The 19,192-nt window shown below is 40.3% G+C and overlaps 1 protein-coding gene across 2 annotated transcripts in view; it reads right to left on the reverse strand.

The window, feature by feature from the left end:
- JAM3 (junctional adhesion molecule 3) overlaps window positions 1-19,192 on the reverse strand; it is a 122,827-nt gene that overhangs the window by 2,261 nt on the left and 101,374 nt on the right. For both annotated transcript variants that reach the window (XM_086678637.1, XM_025928845.2), the window contains 7 exons: window positions 8,766-8,831; window positions 8,132-8,245; window positions 3,901-4,053; window positions 3,231-3,433; window positions 2,139-2,238; window positions 266-395; window positions 114-168 (listed from right to left, as the gene is read on the reverse strand). In XM_086678637.1, coding sequence (XP_086534763.1) covers window positions 114-168; window positions 266-395; window positions 2,139-2,238; window positions 3,231-3,433; window positions 3,901-4,053; window positions 8,132-8,245; window positions 8,766-8,831 — 821 coding nt within the window. The remainder of the gene's footprint in view (window positions 1-113; window positions 169-265; window positions 396-2,138; window positions 2,239-3,230; window positions 3,434-3,900; window positions 4,054-8,131; window positions 8,246-8,765; window positions 8,832-19,192) is intronic.

Genomic DNA, 19,192 nt, shown 5'->3' on the forward strand with positions numbered 1-19,192 from the left:
AGAACTATGATGCCAGAGTGTATAAAATATTATATTGGGAGAGTTTCCAAGAAGGAATGTCATTTTCCTGCTTGAAGACCCCCCTTTCTAGGTTCTGAAACTCCTTTCCTTACCTCTTCCTCTGTCCTGACATAGTTAACTCCATCTGACTTCCCCGGACTCTTGTAACTGAAATACGAGAGAGAGGACTTCAGTGACTACTGATTTTTCATAGGATGCCAACTTAAACTTTGGTTTTGTCACTTAAGACAGAAGACAGGCTCACCTTTCACCATTCTGCTTATTATTGATGAAGTAACCCCGTCTGTATGCACAGCAGATGCCTACCGTTATCAGGGCCAGTACAGCAAGCACCACCAGGATCCCCCCAATAATGCCACCAATGTTCAGGTCATCTGGAGAAAGATGGATGGAGGGAAGAGAGAATACACACTATCTGGTCTTATAAAAGCCCCTGACCCCACTGTGCCTCCCTCCTTTATCCTTCCACATTGCCGCCCTGCCCCCTCATGCCTACCCCAGCCAGCAGAGTGAGAGCACTTAAAACTCTTTCTAGTCCATTAACAAATAGGACCCCATACTCCTGATCTCACTTGTAAAACTACTGAGACCTCCACAGTTGAAATGCTATTATACTTAATCCTCTATTAAAAGGGGCTTAGCGTTGTATAAAAGGCTTTAAAATCCTTGGGGTGCCTGGGTGGTTCAGTCGGTTAAGCGTCCGACTTTGGCTCAGGTCATGATCTCATGGTTTGTGGGTTCAAGCCCCGCATCGGGCTCTGTGCTGACAGCTCAGAGCCTGGAGCCTGCTTTGTGTGTCTCCCTCTCTCTCTGCCCCTCCTGCTTGTGTCTCTAAAAAATAAATAAATGTAAAAAATTTTTTAAAAATTAAAAAAAAATCCTCTGGTTAAATCCCTGAAAATATTATTAATGGAGGAAATGGTTTCACTATAAAGACAGAATAAGGTGCCAGGAATCTCAAAGAAGAAAAAGTTCCTAATTTCCAGGGATTCCCTTTGCTGTGGATTATTTGGGGGAAGAAAACTAGTTTCACACAGTACTTAAAGATAAAAATATGAGGCAGGAATGTGACCTTTCACCAGCAGCTGCCTGGCCTCATATCTATAAGCCCTCTTAGAGGAAACCCCTTGATCCCCTCCTCTTCACATTTCTATATACGGGGCAAAGATACTCAGTCCCTGTCAGCTGGGGCACTGGGGGTGTTTCCTTCATGCAAATAAAAATGCAATGGAAAACATAATGGAAAACAACTTGGAAGTTGTTAAAATTCTCCTTTATCTCAGTGCAGTGATTTCAAATGTGAGTGTGCATTTAAAAATTGAAATTCTGACTTTAAAATATCCAATTCCCAACCTCTATCACTAGAGATGCAATAGGTTTGGGGCAAAGCCCAGGAATCTTCCTCCTGCCCTGGAGCAGTTTCCCAAATTTGACAGATGACAAGAATCACCTGGAATGTTTTACACACAGACATTTCCACCAACACTCCCCTGGGGACTGAGTCCATACGCCTGGGGTGAGGCCTTGGAATCTGTATGTGCAAGTGCACTCAAATGATTCTCATGATCAGGCAAGTCTGGAAAACACTGCTCTGGGATCAGTTATACCCAGGAAGGAAGGAGGTGTGCCCCATCCTGCCCCCAACACCACCCCTTCAGAACCAGTACCCTAGAGACAGCATCATCACAGAATAGGGTAAAGTTACTGGGGCTAAAACTCTGGGTTTCAGCTTATAACAAAATGGTTATAACTGGATAAATTGCTGGAGACCTTACACAATGTTATGTTTTGATAATCCTATCAATAACCAAAGAAATGGAGTTTATTTGAAAAGTGACATGATTAGCTACATTCCCAACACCAGAAGACTCCTGAAGGTCTATTTTGAGGAGATAAACATATTGTAAGTACCCACTTCTTAGTCATTTAGCTGTTACTCAGAACTCTCTCATCTTTCCTTTCAATGTCCCCTAATGGGTTTTGGTGAATCCAGTCATCTCCAGAAGAAAGCTGACCTATGGCACAATAGTTGTCTAAACTGATGGTCTAATATTAAATTAAAAATGTTCTATCCACTTGCCAGTCTTCAGATGAAATATTTTCAAAAAATAACTCACAGACTTCCATCATCTGCTCCTCACACCTGGCTGAGCCTGCATCATTAGAAGCAATGCAGTAATACTGCCCAGAGTCTTCCTTGTGAACAGCACTGAAAACCTGTTTCCGGAAATCACAAGTAAAGCACGAGACTAATCAACAGGGTGCACCTCTGGGGACAGAAGAGAAGATACTGCCATGCTTATCCCCCACCAAGCTGCTAAGTTCAGAACATAGTAAAATGTCTATTTGCTCTTAGTTTTCTTTTGGTTTCCTGGTCAGTGTCCAGGTTCTTCCCCGATAATTTTTTCCCAAGTCTTGCCCAAGAGCTCCTGAACAATGAGATCCCATTAGGTTTCTGGAGACATCAAAGCCTAATAACATTCAGAATGCAATGTGAGCTTTACTTTTATTCACGGAAAGGGACTCTCTGATAATGATTGTTTCTAAGGCAACACTTGGGCAATACAAATACAGAGGATCCTAGTATAACCTGCTTGTGGCTACGTTAGATACACCACCAGGAGATGTAGCTGTGGTAAAAGCTCGGTGAGATGCTGCTGAGGGCAATTCTGTCTTCTGCACATGACCAATCTTACTTCGTCTCTCCCCCCACCCACTTCCCACCACCACCACTAGGTCATTTTGAAGAAAATTCTAGACACATTTTATCCATAAATACTTCAGTATGCATCTCTAAAAGACAAGAGCTTCTTAACATTGTAACAATACCATTATGGTACCTAAAGCAACTAACAATTCCTTAATCAAATATCCAGCCAGTAATCCAATTTCCCTGATTGTCTCATGATTTTTATAATTGGTTATTCATATCAGGACCCTAACATCATCCACCCATTACATTTGTTTACTATCCCTTCATAATCACATAATCACACTTTATTCTCCAGGTTTCCCTTTATTTTATCCCCTTAGAACCTGTTTATAGAAAGAAGGGGAGGTTCATTTTTCCCACAGAATCTCCAACATTATGGGTTTTTAGCTCCTGTGTTATAAAGTTCATTGTCTCTCTCAATAAGTGCTCTTTCCACAATAGGAATCCCTTCCCCAATAAAGATGTTTCTATCCTCACCTCTGAGAAGAGATCTTACCAGAGTGCCTGTTTCAGAGTTTAAGAGAAAAGAGGAGTTTCGAAATCTGGGATTGGCTCTGGAATCTGTGGGCAGCGGCACGTCATTTCGATACCAGCTGTAGTGAGGCCGGGGGAAGCCCTCACTCTCCTGGCACTGCAGCGTGGCTGTCTTGCCCACGGGTACAGCCTTTGGTACTCTGCACACAGGAGGTACCGGCTTCACTGTGGGAGAAACACAGGTTGGGGTTTAAAATCAACAACATGGCTTCTTATCAAAGCCCACAATAAATCTCCAAAACCAGGAAAACCAGCCAGGGGATTCCTGCACCACTGCCATCCCCACATCCTGCCTGCAGGCTCTGATCTGCCACTGCATCTGCCTCACAGCTCACCCCCCACATATAGTCCCACAACGCATTTCTAATGCCTCCATCTCCCTGAGGAGCACCTCCTACAGCTGGTGGAGGGGAGTGGCAGGAGTTCCACTTCCCTTCTCACCTTCCACCCCGACTCAGTCCAAGCTCTGCAAGTCCTGCAATACCCCCTGGGATGTAGCTCTAGAAAGAAAGAAAGAAAGAGCTGATCTTTATTCTTTTTTCCCCTTCCCCAATCCTTTTTTTTTTTTTTTAATAGACAGACTCATGAGGCCTGAAAGGGAGAACATGTTTTAACTTCATGTGAGTTACTACCTTGCACAGTTAACTCAATGACAATCTCATCAATTTCTTTGCGGTCATTTCGAGCAACCACTTCACAGCGATAAAGGGCTGAGTCTGTCCGGGTCACATTCCAGATCCTTAAAGATGTTTTACCCAATAATTCTGCACGACCTGCCAAATCTCCTATAGAAAAGAGGAAACAGAACACAAAAATACTGTTTAAAAACATTTTGGGGGTAGCCTGGGTGGCTCAGTCAGTTAAGCATCTGACTCTTGATTTTGGCTCAGGTCAGGATCTCATGGTTGGGAGTTCAAGCCCCATGTCCGGCTCTGTGCTGACAGTGTGGAGCCTGCTTGGATTCTCTCTCTCCCTCTCTCTCCACCCCTCCCCCACTTGCTCTCGATCTCTCTTTCAATATAAATAAAAAGATAAAAACTTTAAAAAATAAAAATAAAAAGTAAGAACATCTTTGCCACTTAAAGAAGGTGGCTTCTGGAGCCAGCATTTAATGCCTCAATTAGGAGATTTCAGACTGGATTTTGTTTCTGCTCCTCTACAACAGAGATGAACTGAGGACACTGAGCAGCAAAATAGTACCTGGTGTGTAAGAGGACTCATTACATGTGTCTTTGTTGTTAAAGCAGGGACCTCATTTCCTCTTCATCATTCCCAGCCAGGATTCCCCATTTAAAGAGAAAAAAAACCAAACAAACAACATTAAAAAACAACCAGTATTCATAAATGGTGGTGGGATAACTGGATATCCACATGCCAGAGAATGAGATTGGACCCCTACTCATACCATACACAACAAAGACCTTTCTGTAAGAGTTAACAGTATGACTCTTAGGAAAAAAACATCGACATAAATCATCATGACCTGGGATTAAGCAATGATTTCTTAGAAATGGTACCAAAACCATAAGGATAAAAAAAGTTACATTGGCCTTCATTGGACTTTCATAAAAAATTTAAACACTTTTGTGCTTCAAAGGACACATGCAAATTTTGAAAAGACAATCCACTGAATTGGAGGAAGTATTTACAAATCATGAATCTGACAAAGGGCTAGTATCCAGAATATATAAAGAATTTGCAACTCAAAAATAATTAGACAAATAACCTAGTTAAAAATGGACGAAGGATTTGAGTAGACATTTCTCCAAAGAAAATATACAAATGTCCACTAAGAACATGAAAAGATGCTCGAAATCATTAGTCACCAGGGAAATGCAAATCAAAACCACAATGAGATACCACTTCACGCCCACATAGGGCAGAACTGAAAAGATGAACAATTACAAGTGTTAGTGAGGATGTGGGGAAATAGACTGCTAAAGGGATGTAAAATGGTGTAGCCACTTTGGAATAGAGTTTGGCAAGTTCTTAAAAACAACAACGACAACAACTATACATGCTACTACCATATTACCTAGCAATTATACTTCTGGTCATGTATCTTCCCCAAATGAAAACTTGTATTTACACAAAAACCATTATGTCTACATGAATACCCACAGCAGCATTATTGATAATAGCCCAAAATTGGAAACAACCCAAATGTACATCAATTGATAAATGGATTTTAAAAATTAGCCTACTTACAATGGAATATTCTTCCATATAAAAAGGAATGCAGTAGTGACACATGCTACAATGTGGATGAACCTTGAAAACAATATGCTAAGTCAAAGAAGTCACAAAGGACCACACACTGTATGCCTCCATTTCTATGAAGTGTCCACAACAGGCAAATCCACAGAGACAAAGGAGATTACTGGCTGCCAGGAGGAGGGGATTAAGGGGAGGGGAGTAACTGCTAATAAACATGTAGTTTCTCTGGAGGCTGGTGAAGGTGTTCTGGAATTTGATGGTGGTGAGAGATATATATCTTTGTTGAATATACTAACAACTACTGAAGTATACACTTTAAAAGTATGAGTTTTATACCATACAAATTGTATCTTAATTTTTAAAACATTTAAAGCACAAAAAGATGGTAACTCTTTCAAAGAAGCATGAAGAACCTAAAGAATGACAAATAAGGGAAGGAATTAGGAGGAAAATGACACAAACATAGAAACTAATTATTACTAAACCTGCTGAATGGTGGCAAGAACAGGAAGGATTTACCATAATATAATAAAAACAGCAAAATGCTTATTGCAAAGGATGAACATTCCAAAGGTATTTTCTAATAGGAAGGTTTGTTATTCAGCAGCCCTCAGTAGAGGATTAGAATTTCAACAATTTAAGAAATTAGTAAATAAAAATCTATCAAAGATATGGGTGTGTGTGTGTGTGTATTATTGAGAATATTATTCAACCATAAAAAAGAATGAGATTTTGCCATTTGTGACAACATGGATGGGCCTACAGGGTATTATGCTAAGTGAAGTGAGGTCAGACAGAGAAAGACAAGTACCATACGATTTCACTTACATGTGGAATCTAAAAAACAAAACAATAGAAAAAAAAACAAACAGATTAATAAATACAGAGAACAAATTGGTGGTTGCTGGAGGGGAGGAGGGTGAGGTGAAGGGAATTAAGAGGCACAAAATTCCAGTTATAAAATAAGTAAGTCACAGAGATAAAAAGTACAACATAGGGAACACCATCAGTGATATTGTAATCATGTACAGTGACTACACTTTTTGCAGTGAGCCTGAGTCAGGTACAGATTTGTCTAATCACTAGGCTGTATACTTGAACCTAATACAACACTGTATTTCACCCATACTTCAATAAAATTTTTAAAGATCTATCAGGATGTTTTTAGCACAGACCTGAACTGAGGCAAGAGGAGAGACCAAGCAGATTCAAGTTTTCCTCCAGCCTTCATATTTTGTGTGTAAATACCTTCCCCCTCCCTCTGGCTAAGAGTGTTTAATTCCCAGACACAGAAGTGCTTTAAGAAAATTCCTACTTGGTTTTTCTGATGATCACAAGTGTGTGTACAGGGTTTATCAGCAGCAGCCTAAGTTGCCAGAGAAAATGGACTTGTTTTCTGGGAAAAATATTTCCATCTCTTCAAAATTAAGAGGTGGGGGAGACACTGGTGAGGGAAAAAAGTGGTATTTAAAAGCCTATCACTCCTGATGATATTGGGGACCCAAAGCAGGAAGACCGAGATTAGGCTGTTTCCACAAAATCTCCATTCTCCTCTGAAGCCTCAACTAGCAGGTTCTCTGACAACTCTGAAGCCAGCCTTTAGAAGTAGCTGCATTTGTCCCTCATGTCTACCATGTCCCTCCTGTCACAGTGAAGGGACGGTCCCATGGTATTCATCTGTAATTCCTCCTTCTCCCTCCCTTGCCACAGCCAGCCCTTAGCAACCCCTCCTCATCTCTCTCTACACTGCCTTGACCTTAGCTCAGGCCATTAGCAACTCCCTTCTGCAATCTGCAAAAAAATTCAGAATTAGCACTTCTGCTCTGAGTTTCCCTCTCCAATCTCTTCTCTACAAGGCAGGCAAGTCAGTCTTCCTGAAGTGTAAATGAAATCATGACACTTTCCTCCTAAAAATCTTTATGGACCCTCATTCTTGCCTGGCCCTGGCATGCCTTCCCAGCTGTGGAGAATCCCTCCTCTCTCACCTCCCTAAGTCCCAGCTATGGTGGAGAACTTGCAGTTTCCCTGAACCAAGCTGGTTTTTGCTTCCACATCTTTATATACAACACTCTTTCTTGCCCAACACCTTTATCCACCCCTCTTCACCAGCCCCTCACTGGTTACCCAGCTTCATCACCTTGTCTAGATGTCACTTCTGGGAAGCCTTCCCCACCACCCACCCTGCCCCTACCTCATGCAACCCGAGAACTCCCTATGCTGACCTCTGTTCTAGCAAACACTTTCTCAACATGGGAAGTGTGGCACATAGTAGGTGCTCAGTAAATATGTGTCTCCCTGCTGCTCCACGTGATCTTTCTGATTAACTCATGCAGCTTGTATCACAAATGTCATGGACTGTGATAAGAGGATGGCCTAACAAAATGTTCACTCTGATACTCCAACAGGATGGGCAGACAGATTTAAATCCTCACTAAAGAGGTGATACTTGTTAAAGCTGGATGACAGGGATGGGGAGGTTCAATACACTGTTCTCATTACTTTTCTACGTTTGAGTTTTCTATAAGTGAAACAAACAAAACAAGAAACCAATCCTTGCTACAGATGCAGGACCAGTCAGAGGAAAGTCTCTGGCCACAAGTACATGCCTGGACCTTGTGGACAAAGGAAGGGATTAGAGGGTCATACCCTGGATTCTGTTGTCAAAAAACACATATGCAGTTCGGTCATCTTGAATTTTCTTCCATTCAATCCTGGGGTCATTTGTCTGTGAATCCGTAATGATACAAGAGAGTTCCACACCTAATGAGCAGAAGAAGAAGAAGAAGAAGAAAAGAACTCTCAGAGGATGTGAAACAATTTTACAATCACTTATGTACCCAGAACCTGCAAGTTATCGCAAATTTTAGAGACGTCTTTCATGCAGGTTACAAATCTACCTATCTCCAGGCTCCAAGTGACCTTAACAAAAGATAAATTTTAGCCAGAAAAATAATACATATGATTAGCAAGGACTTTTACTAAATAGAATACACATTCCCCCTTAATACTCTGCTTATATATATGAAAATTCTTTGTTGTATACGTATAAAGCCAGAGCAGAAATCGGATTTTAGCCCATGTAAAAGCTGCAGAGTTCCCTGTTGGCCTGCTGAAGCAGTGTTGCACTGACCCACCTGTACACCAGATGCACTGCCAAGGGGCCACCCACCTGAACATCTCTGGCACTACAGTGTGTGTGTTTGTCCTCAGTTGGCTGTAAGACTACCAAGTGTCCGTTAGATGGCGCCTATTCTCCTAGTGGTCTCTCCCTTGTACTTACTTTCAAATTCTTGTACCACTGGGGTTCGGTTGCTGGATTTGAGATTCACAGCCCCAATCAAGCAACCTGAAGGAAAAAAAATAAAGTAAAATCAGAGACGACATAACTCTAAAATAGCAGAGAACTCTCCAACTGAGCTCAGATTTTTCCCTTCTAAATAGGCTACAATCACTTACCACAGAGGATAGAAAAATATTATATTCCAAAACAAAATCTCTTAGATAGAGCAAGATGCTTTCTTTCTCAGTCTGACCTCACTGGAATGAACTGAGAGAAGAGTCCTAAGAATTCATTTTCTTTCTTAGTTCCAGAACAAAATGGCCCTGGGCTTTAAAGACTCTTCCTTTAAGAATTTTCTTTTTGCTCAGAGTCATTATTAATCCTGTCAACATCCTTCATCCAGACCCACCCGGGTCTTCTTGTCACTCCTGCCTCCTGCAACTCTCCTCCCCTCTAAGGCTTCCTACCCGGCAATAGCACTCTTGGTGGATTTGATATGGCACAGACTCACGGCCAGGTGCTCTCCCCTTCAGGATGGCACAACACTCTCTGGTATGGCACAACCAGCTAAGAGACCACCACGCAATATTAACCATGCAACCCAGTGATTCCCATCCATTAAAAAGTTTTCACTAGTTTTTAGTAAAATGAGAAAAATAATAAAGTAATTTTCATGAAGCTAAGTTGAATGAAGCCACTGATGAAATCAGGATATACCAACTGCGTGGTAATCCCTTTCAAACTAGCTTTGACTCTCCATATGTTTCAACAAACATTAAAACTAGTTTATTGTGGGGCGCCTGGGTGGCTCAGTCGGTTAAGCGTCCGACTTCAGCTCAGGTCATGATCTCGCGGTCCGTGAGTTCGAGCCCCGCGTCGGGCTCTGGGCTGATGGCTCAGAGCCTGGAGCCTGCTTCCAATTCTGTGTCTCCCTCTCTCTCTGTCCTTCCCCCATTCATGCTCTGTCTCTGTCTCAAAAATAAATAAACGTTAAAAAAAAATTTTTTTTTAAAAACTAGTTTATTGTGGTCTCAAAATGTCTTACTAATTTTCTTGGAGAAGATCAAGTAGTAGACTGACTACTCACAAAATGTCATTCTTCAGCTACCTGGCCTCTAGAAAAATATGCATTCCCCAAAGAAGGCCTTCATATATAAAACCCTCATTAATGGAGTGCCTACCTGGCTCAGTCGGTGGAACATGCAACTCTTGATCTTGGGGTTGTAAGTTCAAAACCCCATGTTGAGTGTAAAGATTGCTTAAAAATAAAATCTTTAAAAAAAAATCCTCATTAAGGTCTCTAGTTCTTAGCTTACTTACTATCCCAGATAAAGAAAATGTGCAAAGATGTGTACTCTAAGCTGCTTTTTTTCTAACACCTTGAATCATTAGGTGGGATGAAGGTCACAATAATCTATTCTTTTCCCATTTTTAATCATATTTAATGGTTCAGTTTCATGCATAGTTCCAAGTATACATTTGATCCTTTCTTATTTAGTAAGACTTCATTAGTTATAGCAAAATCCATTAAAAAAAACTAAAAGGTATAAATATAATATGTACACCTGAGTTGCTATTAGTATCTAAAACAATGATTTCTATAAAAGGTTGTTGAACCAGGACAAGTAAAGATAATTTGATTTTGTTTTGGTTAGCCATGGGCTATTCCTTTTGGAAACCAGAAATACACCCTGTGTATCTGCAGCAATTTCTACATCTCCTTTGGTCTGAAAGCTCCCAGTGACCCACTGATAAAGAGTAATAAATGATGCTCTGAATATCTACCAAGGACACACATGTTCCTTCTAAGGAAATGACCATAGACAGTTCTTTCAGTATGATCACCATAGTTTAGATGATGAGAAAATAAGACTCTGGTTACAAAGAACTATGACAAGTAATCAGCTTCCAACCGAGAGGCCATCTAAGGAGCCTTTGAGGTAACTCACAAGAGCTTTGTCCAACTGGATAATAAATAATTGGACAACCCAACTTGACCCTTTCCTGCTGAGAAAAATTAAGAATGAATTAGTGCACAGTCACCCAAGAAACTGAGTGGAAGTAGAGTGAAAGATTAGCTATCAAAATGGTGGAAACACTACAGTTGGTAACAAATGAACTGGAAGACAAAGAGGTACCACTGAAGTTACTCTAGTGTCTGCAACAATGTCAAATTTTCATGAAGGCCAACTGAGACACATTCTTTACAATAAGCCTCTAGAGTGAAATAAGCCAATTTGTTTCTTACCACCTAAAAGAAGCTAAAGGAACACGCCCCAGATAATGGAAATAATCACCTCTTTAATCCCTCTACTCTGCAGCAAAGAAGTGAGTGCTCTATACTCCTTAATAAAGGCTTGGTCTGACCCTCTACTGCCCAACGACCCTGGGTAAGTTTTCAGACAGCTGCTTGTGTCAGTCCTGGATGTCCCAAGAAGATTCAACAACAGAGGACCGCTATAAGCAAGTGAAGTTCTAGCCCAAGTGATGATTCACGACAGCTGGGCCCAGGGTGTGAGGTGGTCCCGCTGAGAGTCCTCCCTCAAAATTCTCCTTCCATTCTTAAACAAGTCTTAAATTTACAAGTATTCTATACTGCCTCATTTACCCATCCTCACTAACCCAGATCCCTACTTTAAAATACAGATGACCCTTGAACAACATGGGTTTGAACTGCACAGATCCATTTTTAGGTGGGTTTTTAAGAGTGGACAGCAAAAGCCACATAGCATTTATTGACAACTGCCCACCCTAGTCTCCACAGAAGAATCGAAGTGACTGGCACAGAAGTTGCGCCTGCTGCCCTCTGAGAACCCAGGCAGGGACGCCCACAGAGGCCATCTGCAGCCCCAGACCCCTGATACCAGATAGGGCTGCAGGTCACCCCATGTGCCAACAGGGTGGTCCAGTGGAACACCCAGGGCTGGCAGGCAGGAGGAACTGGGCTGGAGCGGAAGAACATGCCCAGAAGGCTCTGGGCTGCACTGGAGCTGCCGCTGGTCCCTCCTGGCCCAGCACTGATGCATCCTGGCAGCCTCCCAGAGGCCACAGCTGCTGCTAGCTATAGCCAGCCATATACTCCAGGCAGCTGGGGCAGCTATACGGCACCTCCAGGACACTCCCAGTGCCTGTGGGCTGCCCAGCCGCTGCCAATGCTGAGCAGAGACCACCAAGCTAAGGAAAAGTGTCACCCCAGGGCCAGGCTCACTGCTGCCACCCTCTGTCCCAGCCCCTGCCAGCCCATTTATGGAAGATGTTTTAAATATACATACAGTACTGTAAGTGTACTTTATCTTATGATTTTAACATTTTCTTTTCTCCAGCTTACTTTATTGTAATAATACAGCATATAATACAATCAACATAACAAAATTTGTGTTAAATGACTGTGTATGTTATAGGTAAGGCTTCTGTCAACAGTAGGCTATTAATAGTTAAGTTTTGGTGGAGTCAAAAGTTCTAGGATTTTCAACTGCAGGGGCGGGGCACCTCTTAGCCCCTTGTTCTTCAAGGGTTAACTGTATAGCAATACCGTGTGTAAAAGAACAGTGCTGTGAGGACTGGAACAAACCCAACTCTTGAAGGTATCACAGTGACTCAGCTGGAACACTATCCCCGCCTGAGGGTAAGACTCTGACAGAACCAGTAGAAATGGGGTCTGGAAGCCAGCCCTGAAGTTTAATTTTGCACATACCTAACTCCAGTGCTAGCAGAATACCCACACAGTGATTGCATTACTTAAGACTGAACAAAGGGTTTTTTGAAAGGAGAAAAAGGGGGAAAGTCTGTGATAGCATCTATCACATGTTGTCCCTATTTATTTTCTTACCTATCTTGGCTTGTCTATCAGACTCTAAGCTTTTTAGGATAATCCATTGATTCAGCAATTTTTACTTAGCACCTATTGTGTGCCAGATCCTGGCCTAAACATTACCGATGATTACATGAATAAAGCAAATAAAAATCTATGTTCTCATGGAGCTCACACTCTAGTTTAAAGAACAAGTTTCAGGGGCGCCTAGGTGGCTCAGTCGGTTAAGCATCCGACTTCGGCTCAGGTCATGATCTCATAGTTTGTGAGTTCGAGCCCTGCGTCGGGCTCTGTGCTGACAGCTCAGAGCCTGGAGCCTGCTTCAGATTCTGTCTCCCTCTCTCTACCCCTCCCCTGCTCACACTCTGTCTCTCTTAAAAATAAAATAAACATTAAAACATTTTAAAAGAACAAGTATCATGTTTCTTCATCTTTACATCTTCAATTCCATGACTGAATGATATTTAGTAGGTAACTGAAAAGTGTTTGCTGAATAAATCAAAGTGCATTTTTTGTATTCTATATTGTATTTCCTTGACTTGAGCTTTCCAAAGCATCATTTAGTTGAATTCCATTTTCTCACAGAGCTATAATATGGGCACTCTCTTCTTCATCCTGCCTAGAAACATATTATTGAATCTTGGACTTAGAAAGGATCTAAGATAGGTGTAGTTGTCTGTTTCTATTCAAAACCTCTTAACCAAATTTAAGACTCTCCTCTAGAGGCAGGTAAGGTAAGTCTCAAATATATTATGGTTTCAGTATGTGGTCATTAAAATTCAGTATAACTTTTACCCACGTTTTCCCATTGGTCATATCTTACATAATTCCCCACAATATCAAAACCAAAAACTGACATGTGTAGAATAAATGTGTATGGTTCTATGTCACTTTATCACATGTGAAGATTCCTATAAACACCACTGCAATTAAGATACAGCACTATTCCATCATCACAAAGATCTCCCTCATGCTACCCTTTTCGATCACATCTACTCCCAACACCATCTGTTACCCCTAGCAACCACTAATCTGGTTCTATCTCCATAATTCTGTCATTTAGAGATATATAATATATATATATATGGAAATATATCATAGATGATCTTTTGAGATTGACTTTTTTTCATTCAGCATAATGCCCTTTAGAATCCAACTTGGGTACAATGATAGTTCATTTCTTTCCATTGCTCAGTAGTATTCCATGGTATGGACATACCACTGTTTAACCACTCATCTGTTATTAAGATACCTAGGTGGTTTCCAGTTTGGGGCTATTGCAAATAAAACTACTGTGAATATATGTATACAGCTTTTTCTATAAACACGTTTCCTTTTCTCTGGAATAAATACCCAAGAGTACAAGTGCTCCACTGTATGTTGCTGCATGGTCAGTTTTTTTAAGAAACTGACAAACTGTTGCACCCCCTACTTTCCTTTCTGATTTTAGTAATTCAAACTTTCTTTTTTCCTTAGTCAATCTAATTAAACTTTGCCAATTCTGTTTAGCTCTTCAAAGAAGATACTTTTATTTTCATTTATTTTCTATTGTTTTTCTAATTTTCTTTTTTATTAATTTCTGCTCTAATCTTTATAATTTCCTATGTTCTGCTAGTTTGGGGTTTAGTTTATTCTCCTTTTCCCAGTTCCTTAAGGTGTAACATTGTTATTGATTTTATCCCTTTATTTTTTGAAATCTGAAGTATTCTAGCCTTTAGTACTTCTTTCTCTGAATCCCATAAATTTGGGTATGTTTTCATTTATCTCAAGGTTTGCTTTGTAACTTCTTTGATCCACTGGTTAAGGTGTGTTAATTTCCATGTATTTGTGAATTTCCTAGTTTCTTTCAGTTACTTCTTTCTAGTTTCATTCCATTGTGATTAGAAAAGATACTTCATATGTTTTTTTTTAATTAATACTTTTTTGGCTTAACATATGGTCAATCCTAGAGAATATTCCACGTGTACTTGTGACAAATGTGTATTCTGCTGTTATTGAGTGCAGTGCTCTGTATATGTCCATTAGGTCCCATTGGTTCATAATGTTGTTCAAGTCCTAAATTTCCTTATTGATCTTCTATCTTGTCTATCCATTACTGAAAGTGGACACTGAAATTTCCAATTATTATTGTAAAAATATTTCTCCCTCAATCCTGTCAATTTTTGCTTCATGTATTATGAGGCTCAGACGTCTGATGCACATATTTGTAATTATTATATCTTCTTGATCAACTCATCTTTTTATCAATATAAACTTTCTTTATATTTCTTTATATTTCTTTGTCTCTTGTAACAGTTTTTGACTTAAATTCTATTTTATCTTTTGGTTACTATTTGCATAGAATATCTTTTCCCATCCTTTTAGCCCATTTGTGTTTAGATCTAAAGTGAATGTCTCATACACAGCATGTAGCTAGATCACTTATTTAGCCTTTCTGCCAATCTATGCCTTTGATAGAGAGTTTAATCCACTTACATTTAAAAAATTTTTTTAATGTTTATTTATTTTTGAGACAGAGAGAGACAGCATGAACAAGGGAGGCTCAGAGAGAGAGGGAGACACAGAATCCGAAGCAGGCTCCAGGCTCTGAGCTGTCAGCACAGAGCCCAATCCGGGGCTCGAACTCACAGACTGTGAGATCATGAGCCGAATTCGGAGGCTCAGCCGACTGAGCCACCCAGGAGCCCCTTAATCCACTTACATTTAAAGTAATAATGAACTTATTTCTATTTTGCTACTTGCTTTCTGTATGTATCATTTTTTGCCTCTCATTTTCTCCATTACTGTTTTCTTTAGTGTTTTCTGGGGAGTGACACATTTTGACTGCCTTCTCATTTTCTTTAGTGTAAACTCTGTAGATATCTTCTTTGTAGTTATCATAAGGTTTATCATAACATTCTAAAATTATAACAAATTTGAGTTGATACCAACCTAATTTCAATTATACACAAAAACTCTATTCTGTCCTTTCCTTTATATTATTAATGACACAAATCACATCTTTACATGCTGTGTGCCTTATAAATAACATATATTTGTAATTACTTTTATGCATTTATCTTTTAAATTCTGTAGAAAATAAAAAGTGCACTGACAAACCAAAATTATGGTAATACTAGCTTTTTTTTAAATATGAAATTTATTGTCAAATTGGTTTCCATACAACACCCATGCTCCTCCCAACAGGTGCCCTCCTCAATGCCCATCACCCACCCTCCCCTCCCTCCCACTCCCCATCAACCCTCAGTTTATTCTCAGTTTTTAAGAGTCTCTTATGGTTTGGCTCCCTCTCTCTTTTTTTTCCTTCCCCTCCCCCATGGTCTTCTGTTAAGTTTCTCAGGATCCACATAAGAGTGAAAACATGTGGTATCTGTCTTTCTCTGTATGACTGATTTCACTTAGAACACTCTCCAAAGACTAGCTTTTATATTTGTGTAATTATCTCTACCAGAGATCTTTATATCTTCATATGGCTTTGAGTTACTGTCTAGAGTTCTTTTGTTTCAATCTGAAGGATTTCCCTTAACATTTTTATGTAGAGCAGGTAATGAACTCCCTCCCACAGCTTTTGTTTTTCTGAAAATGTCTTAATTTCTCCCTCATTTATGAAGGTCAGTTTTGCCAGATATAAAAATTTCAGTTTGCCTGTTTTCTTTTTTCTATCAGCACATTAAATATTACGCCATCCCACTGTCTTCTGGCCTCCAACACTTCTAATGAGACATCAGCCGATAACTTTATTAATGGTCTCCCTAGTGATAATTCACTTCTCTCTTGCTGCTTTTAAGATTCTCTTTTTGTCTCTGGCTTTTGACAGTTTGATTACAATGTGTCTCAAGATGAGTCCCCTTGAGCTTACCCTACTTGGAGTTCATTGATCTTCATGGATTTGTAGATTCATCATGCCTTTCATCAAAATGGGGAGGTTTTTAGCCACTAATTTTTCAAATAATCATTCTGCCCCTTTTTCTCTCTCTTCTTCTGGAACTCCCATAAAGCACATGTTGGTTAGCTTGACAGTGTCCCACAAGTCCCTTCGGCTCTGTTATGGGCTGAAGTGTGTGTCCCCCACCCCCCAACACACCCCAAGATTCATATTTTGAAGCCGCAGCCCCCAGTACCTTGGAATATGACTAGATGTGGAGACGGAGCCCTTAAAAAGATGAGAAGTTAAACTGAGGCTACTAGGAGTCCAAATCCAATCTGACTAGTGTCTTAAATAAATAGAAAATCAGGATACGTAGAATGATGTGTGTGCACAGAGGAAAGACCACGTGAGGACACAGCAAGATGGTGGCCATCTGCACACCAAGGAGAAGCCTCAGAAGGAACCAAACCTGCTGACACCTTGATCTTGGACTTCTACTCTCCAGAACTGTGACAAAAATAGATCCTGGTTATTTAAGTCATTCAGTCTGTGGCATTCTGTGACGGCAACCTAGCCAACTAATTAATACAGGCTATGTTCATTCTTTTTCATTATTTTACTTTCCGCCCCCCCAGATTTCATAATTTATATTGTCCTACCTTCTGGTTCACTGATTCTTTCTTTTACCTATTCAAATATGCTATTTGTCCTCTCTAGTGAATTTGTCATTTCAGTTACTGTACTTTTCAGCTCCAGAATTTTTTATTCCTTTTATAATTTCTCTCTGTCAATACTTTGTTGATCATATAATGTTTTCCTGAATTCCTTTCTATGTTTTCCCTTAGCTTTCTGTACATAGATAAGATAAATTATTTAATGACTTTTTCTACTAAATCCAATGTCTGGGCTTCCTCTAGGACAGCTTCTTTTCATTCATTGTGTTTCTTTGAATGAACCACACTTTCCTGCTTATTATATGCTTTGCAGGTTTTGCTGAAAATTAGGCATTTGACTATTACCAAACTATTACTCAGGAAATCAGATTATCCTTCCCCAGGGTTTGCTCTGTGTGTGTGTGTGTGTGTGTGTCTGTGTGTGTATGCATGCATGTGTTTAATTATTGTTGAAAACTATAGTATCTGTTTTGAGAGCTCCAGTTTTTTTTTTCTTAAACACTATTCCTTTTTAAAAATGGTCACTGAGGTTCCCTTACCTTCTCTTCAGCTAATGTTCTGACAGACATTTCCTGTTCTGATAAAGATTTCCTCAATGTCAAGAACTGAAACAAACACACATACATACACACACAAAAAGGAGAACATTCTTCTCTCCCACATCTTTGCAGACACTCTGTGCAGGGGCACTCCTTCACCCCTTAGCTAGGCTACTCTGAGTGTAGGGATCACCCTGAGATGTTATGCTGCTGCTCTGAATGTCCTAATTTCCTAGTCTCATCACAACCTCTCTTCTGAGCCTAGAGATTGTGTATCTCTACCCAGAATCTCTTCCAGCAATTGTGGGTTTATAGTCCCCTTGTAGCTTTTACAAGCAGTGGCTACTTGCTTTTCCCATATGCATTCCAAGTTATGTGAAACAAAGATAAGCACCTCATGTCAGTCCTTCAGGTATCCCCAGAAAAGTTAAAATGAATATACCCAATAACCTGCAAATATGGTTTTCCCTGCTCCAGTTTGGGGAGAAGGGACAGGGAAGGAGAGAGACTGTTTTGGGGAAAGGGTGAGTAAAAATATCATAAAATTTTCCTGCCATTTTAGGGGCACGTGAGCGGCTCAGATGGTTAAGCACCCGACTCTTGATTTTGACTCAGGTCATGATCTCATGGTTCATGAAATCAAGCCCCGTGTCAGGCTCTCCACTGAGAGTGTGGAGCCTGCTTGGAATTCTCTCTCTGCCCCTCCCCTGTGTGCATACACACTGTTTCTCTCTCTCAAAATAAATAAATAAAAACTTAAAAAAAAAATTTTCCTATCATTTTGAAGACTGTTTTTCCTCAACTGGGCATTTATTTGGTTACTATAAACCTTCAACCTTTTTCCAAAACTCCTACAAAGTTGGTTCACCTACTGCTTGTTTGTGGGTTTTTTCAATGTTTCTGTGGGGGAATAGGAGCCTGGAGTTTCCTATTCTACATCTTGCTGATGTCACACCAAACTAGCATTACTGCTCTTTTCATTTTTTATTTGTTATTTCAGCCATTCTTATTTATCTTTGCACCTCCAATTCCCAACAGTCGTACCTGAGATGCAAGAAGTTTTGGGAAATATACTAACTGAAAATTGGAGAGAGATACAATTTCAATACAATATGATAATCTACATGTCAGAAACCTACATAGTATACAGCACAGCTGGCTGAAGAGCCAGGATTCAAACCCAGAGCTGTCTGACTCACTTCTTGCCTTTTAGTATTTCTCCTAACAATGTAGCTTTCACTATAAATTGGGAAAGTGGGTCGGGGCGCCTGGGTGGCGCAGTCGGTTAAGCGTCCGACTTCAGCCAGGTCACGATCTCGCGGTCCGTGAGTTCGAGCCCCGCGTCGGGCTCTGGGCTGATGGCTCGGAGCCTGGAGCCTGTTTCCGATTCTGTGTCTCCCTCTCTCTCTGCCCCTCCCCCGTTCATGCTCTGTCTCTCTCTGTCCCAAAAATAAATAAACGTTGAAAGAAAAAAAAAAATTAAATTGGGAAAGTGGCATTTTTGGATTCCATGATTTCCTAGGACTTAACTTCAA

This window comes from Puma concolor, chromosome D1 (genome assembly GCF_028749965.1).
Source record: "Puma concolor isolate L17-30 chromosome D1, mPumCon1.1.hap2, whole genome shotgun sequence".
Lineage (NCBI taxonomy): Eukaryota > Metazoa > Chordata > Mammalia > Carnivora > Felidae > Puma > Puma concolor.